Source organism: Urocitellus parryii, chromosome 6 (assembly GCF_045843805.1).
Source record: "Urocitellus parryii isolate mUroPar1 chromosome 6, mUroPar1.hap1, whole genome shotgun sequence".
Taxonomy (NCBI): domain Eukaryota; kingdom Metazoa; phylum Chordata; class Mammalia; order Rodentia; family Sciuridae; genus Urocitellus; species Urocitellus parryii.
Window position 1 is genome coordinate 194,518,238 of NC_135536.1, and position 18,915 is coordinate 194,537,152.

At 57.3% G+C, this 18,915-nt stretch overlaps 1 protein-coding gene across 1 annotated transcript in view; it reads left to right on the top strand.

Moving 5' to 3' along the window:
- Nucleotides 1-18,915, top strand: part of Slc13a3 (solute carrier family 13 member 3) — a 62,695-nt gene that overhangs the window by 17,245 nt on the left and 26,535 nt on the right. The window contains exons 2-4 of the mRNA XM_026390980.2: nucleotides 6,260-6,525; nucleotides 8,340-8,503; nucleotides 16,868-16,934. Coding sequence (XP_026246765.2) covers nucleotides 6,260-6,525; nucleotides 8,340-8,503; nucleotides 16,868-16,934 — 497 coding nt within the window. The remainder of the gene's footprint in view (nucleotides 1-6,259; nucleotides 6,526-8,339; nucleotides 8,504-16,867; nucleotides 16,935-18,915) is intronic.

Genomic DNA, 18,915 nt, shown 5'->3' on the forward strand with positions numbered 1-18,915 from the left:
TTCTGCCCCTCCACACTGTCAAGAGCGGCGCCAAGCAGGTTCGTCAAGATGGTGCGGCTTTTCCCCCACCAGCTCACGTCACTCACCATAGTCCCCCGCGCCGCAGTCTGTGATGCCTGGTTCCTGTCCCTTATTCATTCACTCAGCAGGCATCCAGGAGGACGGGGGTAGAGGGGACCAGGACGGGCAGGGGCCCTGTGGCGTGGCCTTGTGGTCTGGGAGGAGAGGCTCTGAGAAAGGACACGCAGGAAACTGCCGCCAGGGACAAGCACCTGTCAAAAGACATCTGCGGCAGGCCTCAGCCCCTCATGTGGCTAGACTGGCTCCCCAGGAGGGGCCTTGGAGGGGAAGCTGGGCGGGGGCCGGGGAGGGGACAGCAGGTGCTGAGTCCTGTGCTGGAGGTTGGCCCGTCTCAGCCCCCGGAGGCCTCCACTTCCCATTTGGCCACCTCAGCTCTGAAGTCCCTGCCTCCAGGTCTCCTGGGGAGTCCCTTCTGTCCTCCAGGCCTCGCAGGGGAGGGAGGTGGAGGCGGGCAGTGGGCTGATCGATTCCCCCCAGAGCGGGCATCGGCGGGCACATCTGAAGCCGCTTGCCCGCAGGAAGCTCAGCTGGGTCACCCTGGCACTGGTCCAGTCCCCAACCCGTGATGTAACGACATGCTCACTTCCTGCCAAAGTCCCCGGGGGCCACGGCAGACTCCCCAGGTCCTACCATTTTCCCCAGGTCACCCCCCAGTTGACATGTGCTGTCCTGGGCCTTCCCTCCACCCAGGGCTGTTGTGGGCATCCTCGCAGGAGCAGCCAGAGAGAGGAGGAGAGGGAGGGAGGAAGCGAGAGGAGGAGAGGGAGGAGTAGAGGAATGAGGGGAGGGAGACAGGGAGGGGAGAGGCAGGCTGGGCCCAGTGCCCACCCTGAAGGCCAGAATCCAGCCGAGCGCCATCCTCCCCTGTTCACCAGGTGTGGGAGGGTCACGCTGCACAGAGCCCTCCCCGGCATCACCCCCGAAGCAGATGTGCTCACGTGTCCTTACCAGTCACGATCATGGCGTCCCCCAATAAGAAATGACCCAAATGTCCATCGGCAGAGGCTGTAGAGCGAGTTGCCTGTGTTCAGAGAAGGAACAGCTCTCAACAGCCAAAAATAAACCCGGGGCTGATAAGTGCCACTTGGACAAATCTCGATATCACAGTGGACAAACGGCCAGACTCGAGAGTGTGTCCCGTGTGGGTCCCGGATGCCGAGGCCGGGAACAGGCGGGACCCAGCCCACGGTCGGGGAGAAGGCACAGCCGCGATTCGTTGCTGCTGCTTCGGGCACTGGGGCTTGGCCCAGCGGTGGGTGGGGTGACCTGAGAGGGGCCCAGGGACGGTGTGGGGTGGGTGGTGGCTGTGGGGCTGGGAGGGGGTCAGAACCCCCGAACCCGCCCTCGCCCCGGTGTGGTGCTGCTGGTGGACTGGAGCTGGGGCTGACTGAGAAAGCCGTCCGCCTGGCCTGGCTGCGGGGGACTCTGTCCTCTGGGGAAGTTCTTTTCCTGTTACTTGTACCCAAAAACCCCTGGATATGAGGCTCGTTCCGTCACTCTTGGGAAATGATTAACATCCCAATGGCTTGATCCACAGACGGTCTCCATTCGGAAATCAGAATGGCCAGCTCCGGGGGTGACCAACACGTGGGACTGGACCTGAAGGGACCTCTCCCCTTTGCCTCTCTGGGCTGGGTGCTGGGGAGAGGGAGGAGGGACAGCCTGTCTCCCAGGCCCTGGGTTTCACCTCTCCCTCCTGCACCCACCGTGAGAGCAACTCCTCTGCCTCAGTTGTCCTGTCAGTAGAATGGACATAGTGACCCCTGCCCTCAGCGGGGTGAGAACAGAACGAGTTCATACGTTTGTAAAAGTGCCCGACGAATAGTACTGTCCAAGCTCCGTGGTCCCTTAGATGTTTAAGAGGGACGGATTTAAAAGTGAGGACTCCTGTTAAAGGATGCAGTTTGTGAACTACAGACAGCACAATGCCAGGAACTGAATTATCTGGGTGTTTTTTTGTTGTTGTTGTTTGTTTGTTTTGCGGTGCTGGGGATTGAACTCAGGCCCTTGTGCATGCAGGACAAGCACTCTACCAACTGAGCTATATTCCCAGCCCCAGGAACAGAATTATCTGTATCAGTTTATGTGCATGACCTGAATGGATGTCTTTTTATGATTCCCCCTGAAAAGAGGGAGGAAGTAATAGTGCCTCCCAGTTCAGGTTGTGTGGGCGTTGAGTGAGTTGACACATCAGAGAGCCCTGAACTGGGTGAATCACGGGAAGTGAGAAAGTACTTGAAAAATCAGTGGAGGGCGGGCTGTGGCTCCGTGGTAGAGCGCTAGCATGCACGAGGCCCCGGCTTCGAGCCTCAGCACTCCCCCGCAAAATGTTGGTGGCTGTCATGATTGCTGCAGTCACTCCTGCACATCGTGTCGTGAGTCAAGACAGAAAAGGAAACTCTGAGCCGAGGGTCTCGGAGTTAAAGATGCCCAGGGGACCGCACACCACTGCTCCCTACAATTCCAGGCCATTTTCTTTTGATGCCCTTATCAGGAAACCAGGGTTATCCTGAGCTCAGAAAACGCCATGGGAAGTGTCCCTCTCTGTCCCCTGAGCTGGTGCACAATGGTTCATCCATTCCCCCGGTGTTGGGTAGAATGACTTCTGAAGCCAACAGGGCCTGAAGGCTTGTGTGTGAGGGAGTTTACACGGATTGGATTTCTCTGAAAGAAATTGGACTGTTCAGCTATTCTGTTTATTCTTCTGATAGTTGAGTAACACTTTTCAAGAAGGGGGTTTCCTTTAAGATCGCAGAGTTGTGGTGTACCTTGTTTGAACTGTCCTTCATTATTCTTTGGATGCTGTAAGGCCCACGGTTGGGCCCCTCTTCATTCTAGTCCCCTGTTAAGTGCTGACCTCAGAGTGCCACCAGCAGAGAAGCTACCTTCAGGCCTGAGATGTCTAACTTGGGTGCTGGACATGATTCCTCTCTCTCTCTCTCTCTCTCTCTCACTCTCTCTCTCTCTCTCTCTGTCTCTCTCTGTCTCTCTCTCTGTCTCTCTCTCTGTCTCTCTCTCTCTCTCTCTCTCTCTCTCTGTCACACACACACACACACACACACACACACACGCGCGCGCGCGCGCGCTAATTCCTTTCAAGTTAGAGGAACGAGTTTGCCACGTTCCTCTACTGCTGCACAACTTTGCCCTCAGGTTGCGAGTACAATACACAAGCAAATGACCAGCGCTGGCGGGACAGCGCAGGGTCTGACCTTCGGACGCTGCCGAAGCTTTCGTTTGCTAATGTTTAGTTGAGGCAGTTTCTCCCCAGAGAAGTCTCCCCTGCTAACCCCTTTGGCCTCTCAGCTAAGTGAATGACTCCCGCTAGTTGTCCCTAATGGACTTGGAGCCACGGCTCCTTTGGGTCACGTGACTTGGTGCTGCTCTTAAGAGTCTTTAGCCACTTGCCCCTAAAGCATTTAATTTTTTAAAATTTATTTGGGTTCTGGGGATTGAGCCCAGGGGTGCTTATCCACTGAGCCACACCCCCAGCCTCTTTTTTGTTTGTTTGTTTAGAATCAGGGTCTCACTGAGTTGCTGAGGCTGCTTTTGAACTCACAATCCTCCTGCCTCCGCCTCCCGAGGTTCTCTTCCTCTCTCTGCCCCCGAGGCTCCAGGACAGGGCCCAGCAAAGAGTCCTGGGGGGGTCCCCCTCCCTCAGTTCACTCATTCTGCCCTGACAGCCCCTACACGTGTTGGGCGCTAAGCCAGGTGCTGGGGACACAGAAGAGAATGAGACACAACAAACAGGACCCTCTTCTCGTGGCACTTGCATTCTAGGCGGGGACACAGAGGAGGCCAGTGACACTGAACACCAGAATCGTCGCGGCTTGCGACTCGGCAGCATTTCCAGTCATGCAGGGTTTTAAGGGATGTTTTGATCCATGGGCACATGAATGTCAGAAGCTTTGGGTTCACGGGGACAAGTAAATGTGTGCATGTGGTTTGGCAGTGCTTCGGATGCTCTGGGAATTTTAGAGGGTCGGTAGGGAGAAGAGCTATTGAGAACTGCCCTGGCTTGGAACCCGTTTTGGCGGCCTTAGGGGGTACACCAGTGTGACTGATGTGGACGCCCCCTCAGGCCCCTCTCTGCTCCCAGCAGCTCACCCTCCCAGGTCCTCTCCACGGGGAACACACCCATGTTCCTGACTAGGAATGGCGTGGGTATGCAGTGGCACCCCCTTTTACTTCTGAGCCTCAGGAAACACACCTTTCCGCTGACCGACTCACTTGACGTAACAAGTGGGTGTTCTTCAGCAAGGTGCACCCCACTAGCTGGGTTTGGCTCGGATGAGGCCCTTCTTTTTAACTCAAATACAAAAAGCTTCCCCACAGGCAAGAAGACAGCCCCTCCTCCCCACACCAAAGATCTCCCAGATCTTAGCTCAGAAAGGTGTCACTATCTCCAGGAGCTTGTTGTTGATTGTCCTCCAGAAGGACCCTCCGGAAGGACCTTGGCTCCAAGGAGTGTTTCTGGCGGTGGGAACGTGAAACGTGAAGACCTGGAGGTATCGAAGGGGAATGGATTAAATCGTTACTCCAGGACAACGGCGCCTCCATCTTATCAGGATGGGGGGTGTGTGGCATCAATGTGCCTTAGCCATCGCACCTGGACAGCCACCAAACTTCCTGGTTGGAGCAGTTCCTGGGAGTCTTTTGTCCCTGGAAATCTTGACCAAGCTTGCAACTTAGCCAGAGGAAGCTGACGGGTCACCTGTTGTGAACAGTGAGGGTCCAGGGAGATGGAGGAGCGTCTTATTCTATTTGAGCTGCTGTAACAAAAAGTGCCTTCAACTGGGTCAGGGGTAAACAACAGGAATGTATTGCTCACAGTTCTGGAGCCTGTTAAAACAGCCCAGCCAGGTCCAAGACAGAGGCACCGACAGATTTAGTGTCTCAGGGGGCCTTTCTCTGTGCTTCAGCACCTGTTGCTGGGCCCGGACAAGGCAGAAGGCCCTCAGGCCTCTTTTACAATTGCATTCATGAGGGTCCCGCCACAGTGGGGTTAGGTTTCAACATATGAATTGGGGGGCTGGGGGGACTCAGCCATAGCAAGTTGGTACCAAGGCAGCGCCCTCCTCGGTCCCCACCAGTCCCTCCTATGGCCTTCTTCTGCCCCATGCTCACGGTGCTGGGCTGCCTGGGGCCTTGTCTCTCTGGGGCGAATGGTTTGCCTGCACGTGGGTCTCCTGGAGCTGCAGAAGCTGATGAGCTGCAGGTGTCTGGGCCCCAGACTGCCAATGTCAGGGGCAGGAGTGCACTGTCACCTGGCAGTCTGGCATCTCGTGACAGACCCCAAAGAAAAGCAAAATGTCTTCTAGGCAAAGTGAACTGTGCGAGATTGTGCGAGGGAGCCCCAGAGCTCCACGGTGGCATGTCAGGCTCCTGTGAGCATTCAAGGTCGCAATCCTGCCTCAGGATGCCTCGTTTCCAAACCGGGACACCAGTTGGTAGGTCAGGCGGTGCACAGGACAGGATGAGTGAGACGGTCACCGTCTTTGTGCATCGAGTGTGTGCCGTGCTGGCCGCTGCACCTGCCCAGCTGTGGCCGTCCTTACTGTGTGCCCTCCACTCCAGGGCGGTCCCTGGGCCCGCACATGCTGATCCCTCTTCCTATGGCTGCAGGAGTGTTTCTCTGGCTGTAGGCAGAGCTCAGCCTGCACAGGGGGAGGCCGGAAGTGCTCCCAGGAGCCGTCCTCAAACAGCGATGGCCAGGCCTCAGCAGGTCCAGGCCAGGGCCTCGGCTCCAGGGAGAACAGCTCCCGGGTGTGCCCTGCGCTGCGTCCCAGGCCCCCCACCAGGACTGTGGCTCCAACTGCTCACGGTGGAAACTTCTCCTAAACTCACCTTGTATTGGCCCTTTCTCCGTGTCACCTGCCCACACTCTTCCAGAACTTTCTAGGGTCCCCTGTTAAATCAAGTATTTCCATTCTCGTCCTCGCCTAGGGGTTTACCTCTAAGACAGTGAGTATTTTGGTTAGTTTTCTTTCAGTCTTGTGAAGTAGGCAGAAATAGCTTCTCTATTTTGTACCGAGAAAAATGAGGCTCAGAAAGGTGATGCCCTAGCTCAAGGTCAAAGCCAAGGGCACCACTTCCCTGCGAAGGAGCCCGGTGGGCCCGTCCGCCTGCCTCTGCACCAGGCACCGGGCGCGCCCCCAGCTGTGTATGTCCCCTGCAGGAGGGCCGCTGCCTGTTCGTCATCCTGCTCATGGCCGTCTACTGGTGCACTGAGGCCCTGCCCCTGTCAGTGACAGCGCTGCTGCCCATCGTCCTCTTCCCCTTCCTGGGCATCCTGCCCTCCAGCAAGGTCTGCCCCCAGTACTTCCTCGACACCAACTTCCTCTTCCTCAGCGGTCTCATCATGGCCACCGCCATCGAGGAGTGGAACCTGCACCGGAGGATCGCCCTCAAGGTCCTGATGCTCGTGGGAGTCCAGCCGGCCAGGTAAGGCCAGGCCACAGGGCCAGCCCGGGATGTGACTTTGCCCCTCGCTGCCTGGAAATGGCGATGGACCTTGATTCACGGAGTCCCTGCGAGCACTAGAAGGTCGTTGCGGGCTGTCCCTGAGCCCTGCGCAGGGGGCCTGGCCCTGCGCTCTCAGGCTTGCTCGCTGCTCAGCAGCCGGGTGATGGGGTGGAGCCACTGGGGACACACAGTGGGTGGGAAGATGGCCCAGGAGAGGCGGACACAGGACCCAACCCTGCAAAGCCATTCTCCGAGGGTTGGGTGGCTTTAGCTAAGGGGTGTGTGTGTCCACGTCTGTTGTTTTCTTTCCATGAACCCCTTTGGCAATTTGGTGAATCTTAAGATTTTTTCTCAGAATGATGTTTTAAATTGCATGAAGCAATCCAGTTTTCAGGATTTAAAACAACAACCACAACCCTAACTGGAGCAAAATGCAGTTACTCAAACAGTATTTTTAAAACACATTTTGCCGTAAGAGCCCCTTTATGAACCCAGCACACGGCAAGATCTAGTGATGAGACCGTTTTGAGCATCATCGCTAAGCCAGGGTCCTGCAGCTGTTATAATGTGCTAGAAAACACCTGTGACCTTTTTTGGTGATAAAGTCTCAGGCACGGAGGAAAAGACCCACTTCTGACTAGAAGTTAGCAACGTGAAGATGCCAGGTGTCTCCCTGATCCAGCCTGGAATGGTGTCCACAGCCCCCTGCTGTAAAGGGTCCTGAGCCGGGGAGTGACCTGGCAAATTTACATTTCTAAGCCTCCTCTTGGCCACCTGTGGTGGGCTGCAGGTGAGAAGCCAGGTGCAGCCTGGCTGGGAGGCTGTGCTGGGTGTGACAAAGGATGGTGACGGCTTGCACTAGAGGGTGGCAGTGGAGAAGGACAGAAGGGAGAGACCTGAGAGCTCTCTGAGTGACGTGACCCGTGGGGGTGAGGGAGGAGGGGACGCTGTGGATGACCCTGGGTTCCCGCATCCACTCTGCTGAGACAGCTGCCTGACCATGTGGGGTGTCCCCTCGGGAGGCTGTGCACCCTGCGGGTCAGACTCCATCGAGAACTGAGCCCAGCAACCAGCCGGGTTTGCTATCCAGGGGCGCGGGGGGGGGGGGGGGGAGGTGTGGAGGTGAAGCTGCAGCCATGAGCACAGCGAGGCGCTGGCTTAGAACCGTCTAGACACAGAAGAAGACCCAGAGGACACTGGAACCCACAGGGAAGGAGGGAGGGGCAGTAAACAGTGGGAGCTGAGACCATTGGTCTGATTCCTTCATACAACCATCTGAATGAACTCCAGGTGGACTAAGAGACTGATATATGAAAAAACCCAAACCCTCAACACCCCGAGACTTAGATTCTGTTGTGGGAACAGACCAAGCAAAGACCAGGAGCCGAGGAGTCAGGCGCGCTGGGTGCTGGGGAGAGGCTCAGCGGGTGAGCAGCGGGTGCTGGTGGGAGTGGGGGCCGGAGGGAGTCTGGGAAGGTCGCAGGCAAGACAGCAGGAGCCTTGGTGTCCTGGCACCTTTACCCTGAAATGGGTGACACGGAGGGTTTGGTTGAAATGGCTCTGGAGTCCCTGTCCCCAGGAGCCTGTGGGCCGTTCACCCACGCAGTGGCCAGGGCTCTTGAGATCCCAGCAAGACCAGATTGTGGGTCCCTCTGGCCACTGACTTGCTTCTCTGCATCTTAACTTTCCACTGTGAAGCTAAGGGCTTGGGTTCCTCAGGGAGGGGAACCTGGGCCCAGAGGACCTTGTGGACCCTGGGTTCGGGCCCTGACTCTATCTCCCTCTGTCCCCAGGCTCATTCTGGGGATGATGGTGACCACCTCGTTCCTGTCCATGTGGCTCAGCAACACCGCCTCCACGGCCATGATGCTGCCCATTGCCAGCGCCATCCTGAAGAGTCTCTTTGGCCAGAAGGAGGCTCAGAAGGAGCTCAGCTGGGAAGGTGATGAGAACACAGGTGAGGCTGTGCAAGGGCACTGCGGCCACTCCACCGCATGAAGGGAGGGGAGCAGGGACAACCAGAGGAAACTGGGAGAAGCCAGGGGAATGCGCACTTGCAGAGCACCTTCTGGGCGTCAGATGTCTAACCGAGAATCAGACAGGTCCAACTGTGGGACCTTGGTTTTCTGATTCTTGCATTTATTGAGCATATGTATTGGTTCCTTTGACTCTCCACATAACCCTTTGAACTGGATCCTATAATGAAACTTTGCTTGAAAGCATTTGAACAGATGTTCAACCTAATTCTCAGAGAAACGCCAATTGAAGCAATGAGATTTGAATCGATAAGACTTTAAAAATAAGAAAGCTGGGTAACGTCCAGTGTTGGCAGCCACGTGGCCGTGGGAACGCTGGGGCACTGCTAGAAAGAGTGTGGTCTGGGCCGGCCTTTCAGGAAGGAAGGAAGGAAGGGAGGAAGGAGAAGAGCTACACATTATGCTCTTCAGGAGTTTGCGGAAGCCAAATGTGCCTCTGCCCTGGGGGAACAGCTCTGCTCCTGGGGATAAAGCCCCCAGGGTTCTCCATCCGGGAGACAGGCGACAGACAGTCCCTGCGAGTTCTTCCTGGGGTGAGGAGTTGGCAGTCAAGCGGGCTCTGTTGATGGCACACACCAAGCACAGCACCGAACCAGCAAACCAACAGTTACAGAAACGGATCTCTTAAAACAGTTTTGATTGTGGAAACACCAGAATGAGGTACAGGCCCCAAGGACAACATGTGAATTAAACATGTGCACATGTGGATGACACGGCGCTGTGTACGAACATAAGGAGTATAAACGGCACGGTGGCGCACACCTATGGTCCCGACGACCTGGGAGGCTGAGGCAGGAGGTCCCGAGTTGGAGGCCAGCCTCAGCAAGTTGGCAAGGCCTAAGTGAGAGAGACCCTGTCTCCAAATAAAAAATGAAAGCACCTACGGGTGTGGCTCAGAGGTGAAGGGCCCCGGGTTTAATTCCTGGAGAGAAAGAAAAGGAAAGGAAGGAAAGAAAGGGAAGGAAGGAAGGAAACAAGGGAAGGAAGGAGAGGGCAGGAAGCAACAGCTGCCTCTTAGCCCGTGGGGAAGCTGCTACGGGAGGGTCCAAGTGGGGAGCGGTGAGAGTAGAAACTTTAACAAAATGAAACCGAAGAGGGGCCTGGGCAGCCACAGTGGCCCTGTGCCGTGACCTGGCCCTGGGACCCCCACCCTCTGAAATTGTGCTCTTAGCAAAAACAAACTGACTGCAAAACCCCACAGCGGCCACCGTGCTTTAGACCACTCTGTGGGCCCAGAGAGGGCAAGCAGCCTCCCCAGATCACACAGTGGGCAGATGATGGAGCCTGACTCAGGCCCGGCACTGTGCTCCAGAGCCACTGGTGCCACCGGAGGGAATCCTGTGGCTACAACTCAGAGGATGACGTCTTCAAGCCGCTGCAAAAGCAGAGGTGTATTTCCCTCAGGTACCAAGGAGCGGGAGAAAGGCCGTCCAGGCCACTCCAGGGCATAGGGACCAGCGCTCTTCTTCGGCAACCCGAGTCCCTGGGTCTTTCTCCCAGGGCTGCGCGTGGCTGTCACATCACGTCCACTTTAAAATGTCTCATTTCTTTCTTTTTTCTTTTTCTTTTGTGGTGCTGGGGACTGAACCGGGGCCCTGGGCATGTGGGGCAGGCTCTCCACCCACTGAGCTGCACCCCAGCTCTGAAATGTCCTATTTCTTAAAAGAAGCTTTAGTTGATCCGTGTCGGGGTACAGATCCCTATTCGTCCCACACCAATTTCTCTGGAGTTCTCCTGGCAGTGGACCCCCGTGGGCTCGGGGCTTTGCAGGGAAAAGGCTGGATGTGGTCAGGAGGCCGAGTCTGGCCTCAGGCACGTAAGTGGGAATGATGTCAGCTTCTGCCTTCCTGCTCACTGCTTCCCCCTGGGCCCATGAGACTATGAGAGACGCCACCTGGGACCTAGAGGTAGAAGCTACCTCTTGAGAGAGAGATGGCAGATGGGTCCCAGCAGGTTTGGGTCGTTTTCATAACTCACACGACCGCATCCTCCAGGCCTCTGTGGGTTTTAGGTGCTGGTTACGTTCTTTTCCAGTGTGTGTTCCAGTCAATATGGGTCTGATCAAAGTTAAATGCTGGCCCGTGTGGCATCTAAGCGATGTCACTTGCTGGTATCTCTGTGCACTAGTGGCTCCTGTGTATTCTGTTCCCACCACGGCCCTGAGAGCTCGGAACGATCGTCAGCCTGTACAGACGGGGTTGGAGAAGTGACATGGTTCATTCTTATGTCGTCGCTGGTCAAGCAGCGACCCCAGGTCTCCTCGAGGGCAAAGTCTTCTCCATGGGAGGGGAGAGAAGCTGGGGCTGGCAGACTTTTTCTGTCAATAACCAGATAGTAAATATTTTAGGCTCCGCCGGCCGCTCTGTCGCGATTACTCAATTCTGCCTTTGAAGTGAGGGGCAGGGTGCCAGTGGGCGTGGCTGAGCGCTAACACAACTTTATTAATGAGTTAAAATCTCGTGGACTGTCACATCCTGAACGGTTATTCTTCTACTGATCTTTTCAACCACTTAAAAATGTGAACTCCAGTCTCCATTGGTAGGTGGTACAGAATCAGGTCATGGCCGGATTCTACCTGCAAACCGTGCGCGGCTGCCCCTGCTCTGCATTGTTGGCTTGCACCTTGTCCCCTTTCAACCCCGGCTGAGCCCTCTTTATCTTAGGCTGCCCTTCCTAGGAACAGTAACTGTGTTTATTGAGCACTTACTTAATGCAAGGTCCTCCTAAGGCCTGGGGTCTGAATGAGATGGAGCTGGCGTTGACCTCCCGGGAGCGGAAGAAATAAGAGGAGCTGCCGTGGCCTCCTAGGCAGCGTTTCCAACTGCCGGGACGGGCTGCTCCTTCTCTCCCCTACTCCCTCCCACAGGAGTCTCTTTTTTAAAATGAACACACGAGGTTTGAATACCAGGTCCTTCCTTACAAAGACGCAGAGTCTGAGGCCCGGGGCAGAGGGGGTTCGCCCATGGTCACACACAGTGGTGACCTTGCAACAGGAGCCGGGGTCTTGTCCCTCGCACCGCAGGATGTCAGGAGGCTGGGGCCCTGGGAGGCTGGGGGCCCTTCAGCAGCCGCAGGATAGAGAGCAGGGACTGGTTAATGATCAGTCTCTGGGACAAGGACAAGGCTGATTCCAGCTCAAAGAGAGATGTCCCTTCCATCCAGTTCTGTGCCTTGACCAGGTGCTGGGGTGAGGCCAGAGCTGGAGGGAGCGGAGTCTGTGCTGATGGACCAGGAGAGGGGCAGGGCGTCTCCTCCAGGCTGCAAGGTCACAAGGGCCATCGATAGCAGCCACACAATGCTAATATCAGCCACCCTTTTCTGAGGGCCCACTCTATGGCAGACGCCATGCTCAATGTTTCAACCCATTGACTTGTTGAATCCTAACTGCACCATGAGGTAGATGACCTCCATTTGCAGATGAAGAAACTGAAGTTCACAGGGGCAAAATGATTCACCCAGAGTAACACCGTGAACGAGTCGCTGAGCTCTAGTCTGTGTTTATGAGCTCTGTGCCGTAGGGCCTGGCCCAGAGGGGAGCCCAGGGAAGCTGGGGTAGGATGGGGCTCACTGGACAAGACCCCAGAGGTCCTCAGCCTTTGAGGGTAGACCTGCCCCCTCTCTCCAGTTCCTGAACCATCCTGTGCTTGGCACTGTCACGTGAGTGGTGGCTTCAACACCCTTCCACAGGGGTGCTCCCATTCATCCTCCAGCTGTGGGGGTGGGCAGCACTGTTTCACCCCATCTTACAGAGGAGCAAATGAAGCTCAAGTCAGTGATTTGCTCAGGGTCCAGTAAGGGGCCTGTGTGTGCTAGGGAACTGCTCTACCACTGAGTTTTATTCCCAGGTCTTAATTTGACTTTTTAATTTTGAGACAGGGTCTCACTAAGTTACTGAGGCTAGCCTTGAACTTGCTATCCTCCTGCCTCGGCCTCCCAAGTAACTGGGATTATAGGTGTGTACCCCTGCACCCACCTCTACCTGGCTTTCAAATCTGAACCTTTTCCTCCTTTTCTCTGCCCAAAGAAGGCCACCCAGGCATGCCACCATGCCTTTCCTTCAGGAATGTCCAAGATGCACCTTCTGTCACAGAGACATCTTTCGGGTGGTGTTAAACATCGCCCTCCTCTTCCCTCATTAAGCCAACCCACCCCCTGAGCCTCTTCTTATCTCTAAAGACAAAATATCCCCATTTTGTCTTATGTTGAGTGACGTGAGAAACGACAGTCAGGCACATAGGAAGTGGCTCAGAAGTGGCCGCTGCATAAAAATCTCTCTAGGATTCCAGCAGTGGGAGGAGCTTCCAGCAGTGGGAGGAGCTTCCAGCAGTGGGAGGAGCTTCCAGCAGTGGGAGGAGCTTCCAGCAGTGGGAGGAGCAGTGGGAAGACCCGCCCTGTGGTGGGTGGAGAGGGCTATTCGCTGGCTCCTTGGGGCCTGCCCACGGACTCCACGCTCCCTGAGGGCCTGTGTGGTCCGTCACCGCTGTGACAGCTTTGCCCTGCCCACTTGCTCACCCAGAGTGCCCTCTGGCCGGTGGCAGGCTCTAAGCCTCCGCCCCTCGGACATGCAGTAGGGGTGGTAAGTGGCCTCCTGGGGCGTCAGGAGTGCTGATGAATTCATGGATGGCACCTGCCTAACGTGGGGGCTTCTGAATGTCCCCTCCTGGCTCAGCTGCCCGAGCTGCTGGGGTTACAGGCCAGCGCCACCCCGCCCAGCTTCTGGGTCCTCTGGATCCCGGCTTTGCCGGCGCGTCTGGATTCCCCGGGGGGAGGGAAAGGCGGCCAACCCCGCCCACGCCCAGGGCTGCTGGGCTCTGTCCTCCTCCGCCAGCGAGCCTTCTCGGCCCTCGGACTCCAGGATCACGTTGTTGACCAAACCTTACGTCAGCGCCGAGCTCCGGGCTGACCTCGACTTGTGCACCCAGAGCAGCCGGCTCTCGTGTGGCCTCTCGGCCCCGCGGCCACAGGAAGCCCCGGGGAGGCCTCTGGTGAATCGTTAAGCTCTTGCCTTGCTGCCCTGGCTTCCAGCTCCATGTCCCTTGGCTCCATCGGCTCCGTCCTTAGAAGAGTCGGCCCGGGGACTGCTGTCACCTAACACAAGAAACGGGACTCCCCGCCCATCGCCGGTCCCCTCCACCGGGGTGTGTGCGCGAACCCCGACCCCGGCTGGGCTCCCGCTCCTGTCTGGCCTCCAGCGGCCTCCAGGGAGGAGCAGGTGGAGCCCCCACCAGGGCCAGGCAGTCGCGGGAGCCTCATTTTTCCACCAGTAACTTCCACAAGTTGCCCTCAACCCTGGCTGCACAAAGGGGCGCCCGCAGAACTTCTTGAAGATACTGAGGCCCAGGCCCCACCCCAGAGTCCCCCATAGGGACCCGCGCCCTGGGGACTCCTCAGGGCCAGCTGTGTGGAGCTCGGCGAGGTCGCAGGGGTGTGGCAGCGGTGGCCCAGCCCAGGGGAGTGGTGCAGAGGGCGCTGGAGGTGGGGACTGGGTCACTGAGTCCTCCTGTCTAGCCATCCCCTGGGGAGCGACTCTCCTCACCCACCATGTGCTGTGGAGGGCTCCACCTTCTGCTTCAGTGCCCTGGGCTCAGGGCTCAAGCCTCAGGTGTGCATGTGTGTCACTGTCACCTGAGCCCTGAGGTCCTGGTCCCCGCCACTCGGGGTGAGCCCACTGACTTCAGCCTTCAGACCTCTCTGGTGGTCACAGCACCCGCCCCAGGCACAGCAAATAGGACCCCAGCTGCTGCCATAAAACCCTGTTCCCTCCTGGTACCAATAGGAACCACCCAGCTTGGGGGGCGGGGGTGGAGATGATGACTTCCCCAAGCCACTGGGTGAGCAAGCCGGGGAGAGAGCCAAGGCTGGGGTCTAGACCCTTCCTGCTCCTCCATGTGGTCAGTGTGTGACTGATTTCCTGAAGGAAATCCCAGGTAAAGAAGAAAAATCAAACATTTTGCTGGACTTTCTTTGAGAGTGTCAATGTCCTTCAGCCAAAGTCCCCCGGGAATGTCTACTTAAATGAGTTGACTATCCACCGCAGCAGGGTGAGAGCCTGCACCCCAGGCCACAAGCGACTTCATCAGAGGGGTCACAAGAACCTGCCCGGGTCTGGGCCGCCCCTCAGGTCATCTGGAGGAGGGCCTGTGGAAGCCCGGCCGGTCCCCGATGGGTGAGGCCAGCAGCCAGGGCGCATCCACACCTGGTCAGGAAAGAGGGTCGCTCATTAGCCAGGAGCGGGTGCTGGGGTTCTTGGGCAGCACAGTGACCTTGCACTTAGACAAGGCCAGGAAGTGGTCCTGCTCTGTTAGCTGGAGGTCCTGCAGGAGGACCACGAGGCCTGGCCCCAGCATCCAGCACCCTGCTCTGTGTTCCGCACAGCACCCTCGCCCATCAGCTCCTGCTGGCACACCCTGGCCCTCCACATCCAGAGCACCATCTGTTTTTTGTGCAGCTTATGAATCAAGAATAGTTTTTATATTTTTTTGAAATAAATTGAAAGAAGAAAAACATCTTGTGACATGCAGAGATTATGTGAAATTCAAGTCCCAGCGCCCGGCTGTTCATGAACTGTGCCTTGCGTGCTCCCCGCAGAGCTGACTATTTACAGCAGAGATCACATGGCCCCAAGCCTAGAGTATTTACTATCTGGCTTCGTAGAAGAAGCTCGCTGGTCTCTGCTTTATCTTTTTTTTTTTTATTTTAAAATGCTGGGGGTGGAACCCAGGGCCTAGAGCAAGCTGGGCACGTGCTCTGCCCCTGAGCTGACCCCGGGCCTGTCCCTGCGTTCCTTGGGTTCATTCCTTAACCCCTTGACAGTCCTGCGGAGACGGTGACTCCATTTATGACTCCCGAACGGAGTAACGGGAAATCAAGGATGTATCTGGACCAGGGCTCCTCGACTCCAGCACTGTTACATTTGGGGTGACAGGGCTCTTTGTTGGGGGCCTGGCTTGCTATGGGGGGCGGTTATCATGGTCTCTAATATGTGCAGCAGCATCCCCGCCAAATCCCTGTGACAAAAAAACGTCCCTAGTCATTGTTCAGTGTCCCTCGGGGGCAGAATTGGCCACACAGTAAGTGACGGAAGCAGGCCCCAGTTTCACCGCAGCCCCACAGCCAGCTCCCAGGGTCCTGGGTGGTGGCTCCAACTGCAGGAACTTAAATCCGTTCGGTTTTCTCTCTTCTCCAAAACACTGTCCAAGCTCCTGGGGAGTGTGGTCGGTGAGCAGAGGGGACTTCAGAAGGAAGTCAGATCCTGAGCGGTCCTCCTCTGCCCAAGCTCTACCCTGGCTCCCGCGTGACTCCGAGGAGAAGCCGAGCTCCTCACGGGAGCTCCGAGACCCTGCGCGGCGGCCCTTTTCCCGCCCCCCTGCCCCGGCCTCTTCTCTCTGCCTCCCCCTCCCCAGGCTCCTCCGCCCCGGCTTCCTGACACACGGGCCCTCTCCTGCTCGCGCCCCGGGCATTTGCAGGGCTCCCGCTCCCCGCTTCAGGTCTCAGAGGACAGATTTCCCTTCTTGGTCAGAGCTCCTCTCCGTGGGAATTTCTTCTCTGCCCTGTTCTCCGCGACACCCCTGCGTCTGACACACCACGGATATTTACGTGTCTGTGGTCTGTCCCCCCCACTGAGGGTAAGGACCGCAGGGCACGGACTTCCATGCCTTGACTCAGTGCCCGACACACGAGAGACACTCGCTGCACAAAGGTTTCTCCGTGGATCGATGGTGGAGGCTTCGTGTAACCGAGTTCCTGCCCTGAGCTCCAGGTGGTCCTGAGTTCAAGTCAGAGGAACAGAAACACCTGCCTGGCTTGCCTCCTCTCGGCATCTCTGTGGCCAGCAGCCCAGTCCGACCCCCACCGCGTTACCTGGAGAAGGGGACAGGCCCTGCCTGGGTTCCCCGCTCCCAGTTGGGCCCGCAGTCCCTTCTCCCGGGCCAGGCCAGAGATGTTCGCAGAAGCCCTGCCAGCCCTCTTGAGTGCTGAATCCATTAGGCCTTACAGCTGGTCATTCTCAAATAGCCCTTGGGCGATGGCTGCTCGCCTGAGCCGGGGCCTGGGCTATGGGTGGCCAGGTGGGTCCCACAGGCCCGGGACCATCTCCAGACAGGAGGGTGGGACAGGAGGGGTGAGTCCCTGGTCTCCCCTCCCCCCTTGCCTTCCCCCCTCCCCTTTTTTCTTTAAATGAATAGCACAGGGTCCTCGGCCAGGAAGAGGCCCCTCGGCTGGCTACCCCAGAGCCAGTGCCCTGTCCCCTCTGCCGCTTCCGCTGACGTCGCCCTTCTTTCCCCCAGCTGCCATGCGGAGGAGCGGCCTGCCCGCAGTGCCCACGGAGATGCGCTTTCTGGCCAGCACCGAAGAGTAAGTTCCTGGGGAAATTCTGGGGGAGACATGCTGGGTTCAAGGATCTGCTTCGGCCTTCCCCTGGCCAGCCCCGAGGCCTTCCAGACAACCCAGTGCCCAAGTTTCCACCAGTCTTCCCCGGGGCTTGGGCAAGGCCTCAATGACCTCCTTTATACGAAGCCACCATGGAGAGGACAGAGGCACAGGAATCCCCGAGGGGCTGGGGCTGGGGGCTGGGGGCTTTCCTCTTACAGGAAAGACCCAGGGAGCAGGAGAGCTTGGCCACATGGTCCTCAAGGAGGGGAGGCCAGGCTAGGAGGCTCTAAGGACAGACATATCCTGTGATCTGATGGCCGTCCTTCACCCTGTGTGACATCTTCACATCATTGTCACGTTTGTTCTGCAGTGTCCTTTGTATTACGGCAGCATGGTTAAGGCCCCAGGGTTTGGAGTCGCACAGACCTATGTGGAATTCTAGCCCTGCTACTTGTTGACTGTGTGACTTGAACAAGTTGCTTGACCTCTCTGAGCCTCAGTTAGTGCTCACCTACCAACTGGATGTGATGTTGGGGCCCACCTCCGAGAGTTGTTTTGCAATTAGGTGAGATAGTGTGGATGAAGGTTGCCCGGGTCTGACGTATACACGGGGGCACCTGTTACTGAAGCCTCATCTTCCCCAGGCAGCACCAGGCTGTGTGGGCAGAGCCGGGATGGGTGGGCGGCTTCACTCACTGGACACGCGCTTAGGGAGGGCGTAGGGCTGGCGGGAGCAGCAAGGAGCAGAGGAGGGCGCCAGCCCTGGGGGAGCCGGGTGGCGAGTGAAGCCCTCACTGTGGGGCAAAGCAAGGGGAGCCGGAGCGGGAGGAAAGGGCAGGTTAAGGCCGGGAAGGCCCCACAGGAGGTGAGGTCGCGGGCATCTGTGGGGGCCTTGCCAGCAGAGGGACGGCACCTGCCCAGCTCCTGGGGGTTCCCAGAGCCACGGGAGGCCGGCGTGGCTGAGCCTGCGTGAGCAGATGGGGGTGGGTGCAGAGAGGTGGCTGGGGTGACGAGAAAGTGCAGGTGGAAAGACGGCAGCGTGTGGGACCTCCTAGGCCACTGTCACAGCCTTGGCTTTGACCAAGATGGGAGCAACGAGGAGGCGTGGTCTCGATCAGTGGCTCCCGTGGCCTGGGCTCCTTCCCGGCACCACGTCCAGGGCCTTTGGGCCAACTGTAAGACCTCTGTGACGGATCCAGCCACTCGGGACCAGGTGACCCGGGAGTCTATTTTGGTGTCTGCCCATGCAGAGCACACGTTGGGTACGTTGGACAGACCTGGTGCCCACCATCAGGAAGACCACACCCGGGCTGCAGACCCCTCAGCTCCCCATCTGAGTAAAGCAGGGCTGCGCTCAGGGCGCTGCAGCCAGTGCCCCCTGGTCCCTGGTCTCAGGCTGACGGGGCCCGGGCCTGAAGCAGACCATGGCTGCTGACCAGGCCTCTCACTCCTAAGAAGTCAGGCCTCATCTGCTTCCAGCTGTCTCCGGTCTTGGCCTTCCTGTGAGACTGCAAACCCAGTACCCACACCCCAGGCAGGTCCCCGTGGCCCTCTGGGGAAAGTGTCTGAAAATAAATCTTAATCTTAAAAAGTAAGGTTTGACAATTGCTTCAACTCCTCTTTTCAGGTTTACTGAGGTATCACTGATGAATGAAGCTGTATTAGGTTTAAGGCGTTCCATGTGATACTTTGCGATAGGCACGCACTGAGAAGTCATTACCAGTCAGGCTAACTGGCCTGCCCACCACCCCACAGACAGAGCAGAGTCTATCTACTTAGAGACGCTTTCACGAGAGCACAGGTCAAAACCAGCGGGTCCAGCATCTCATTCCCAGAGACAGACAGACCAAGAGTCAAGGGAACACCGTTGTGGGTGATTTCTTGGTATCTCTCTCTATACATAAATGCATGTTTGAAAACAAACAAACAAAAAAATGTGTGGCCCACACCTGTGATTCCAGTG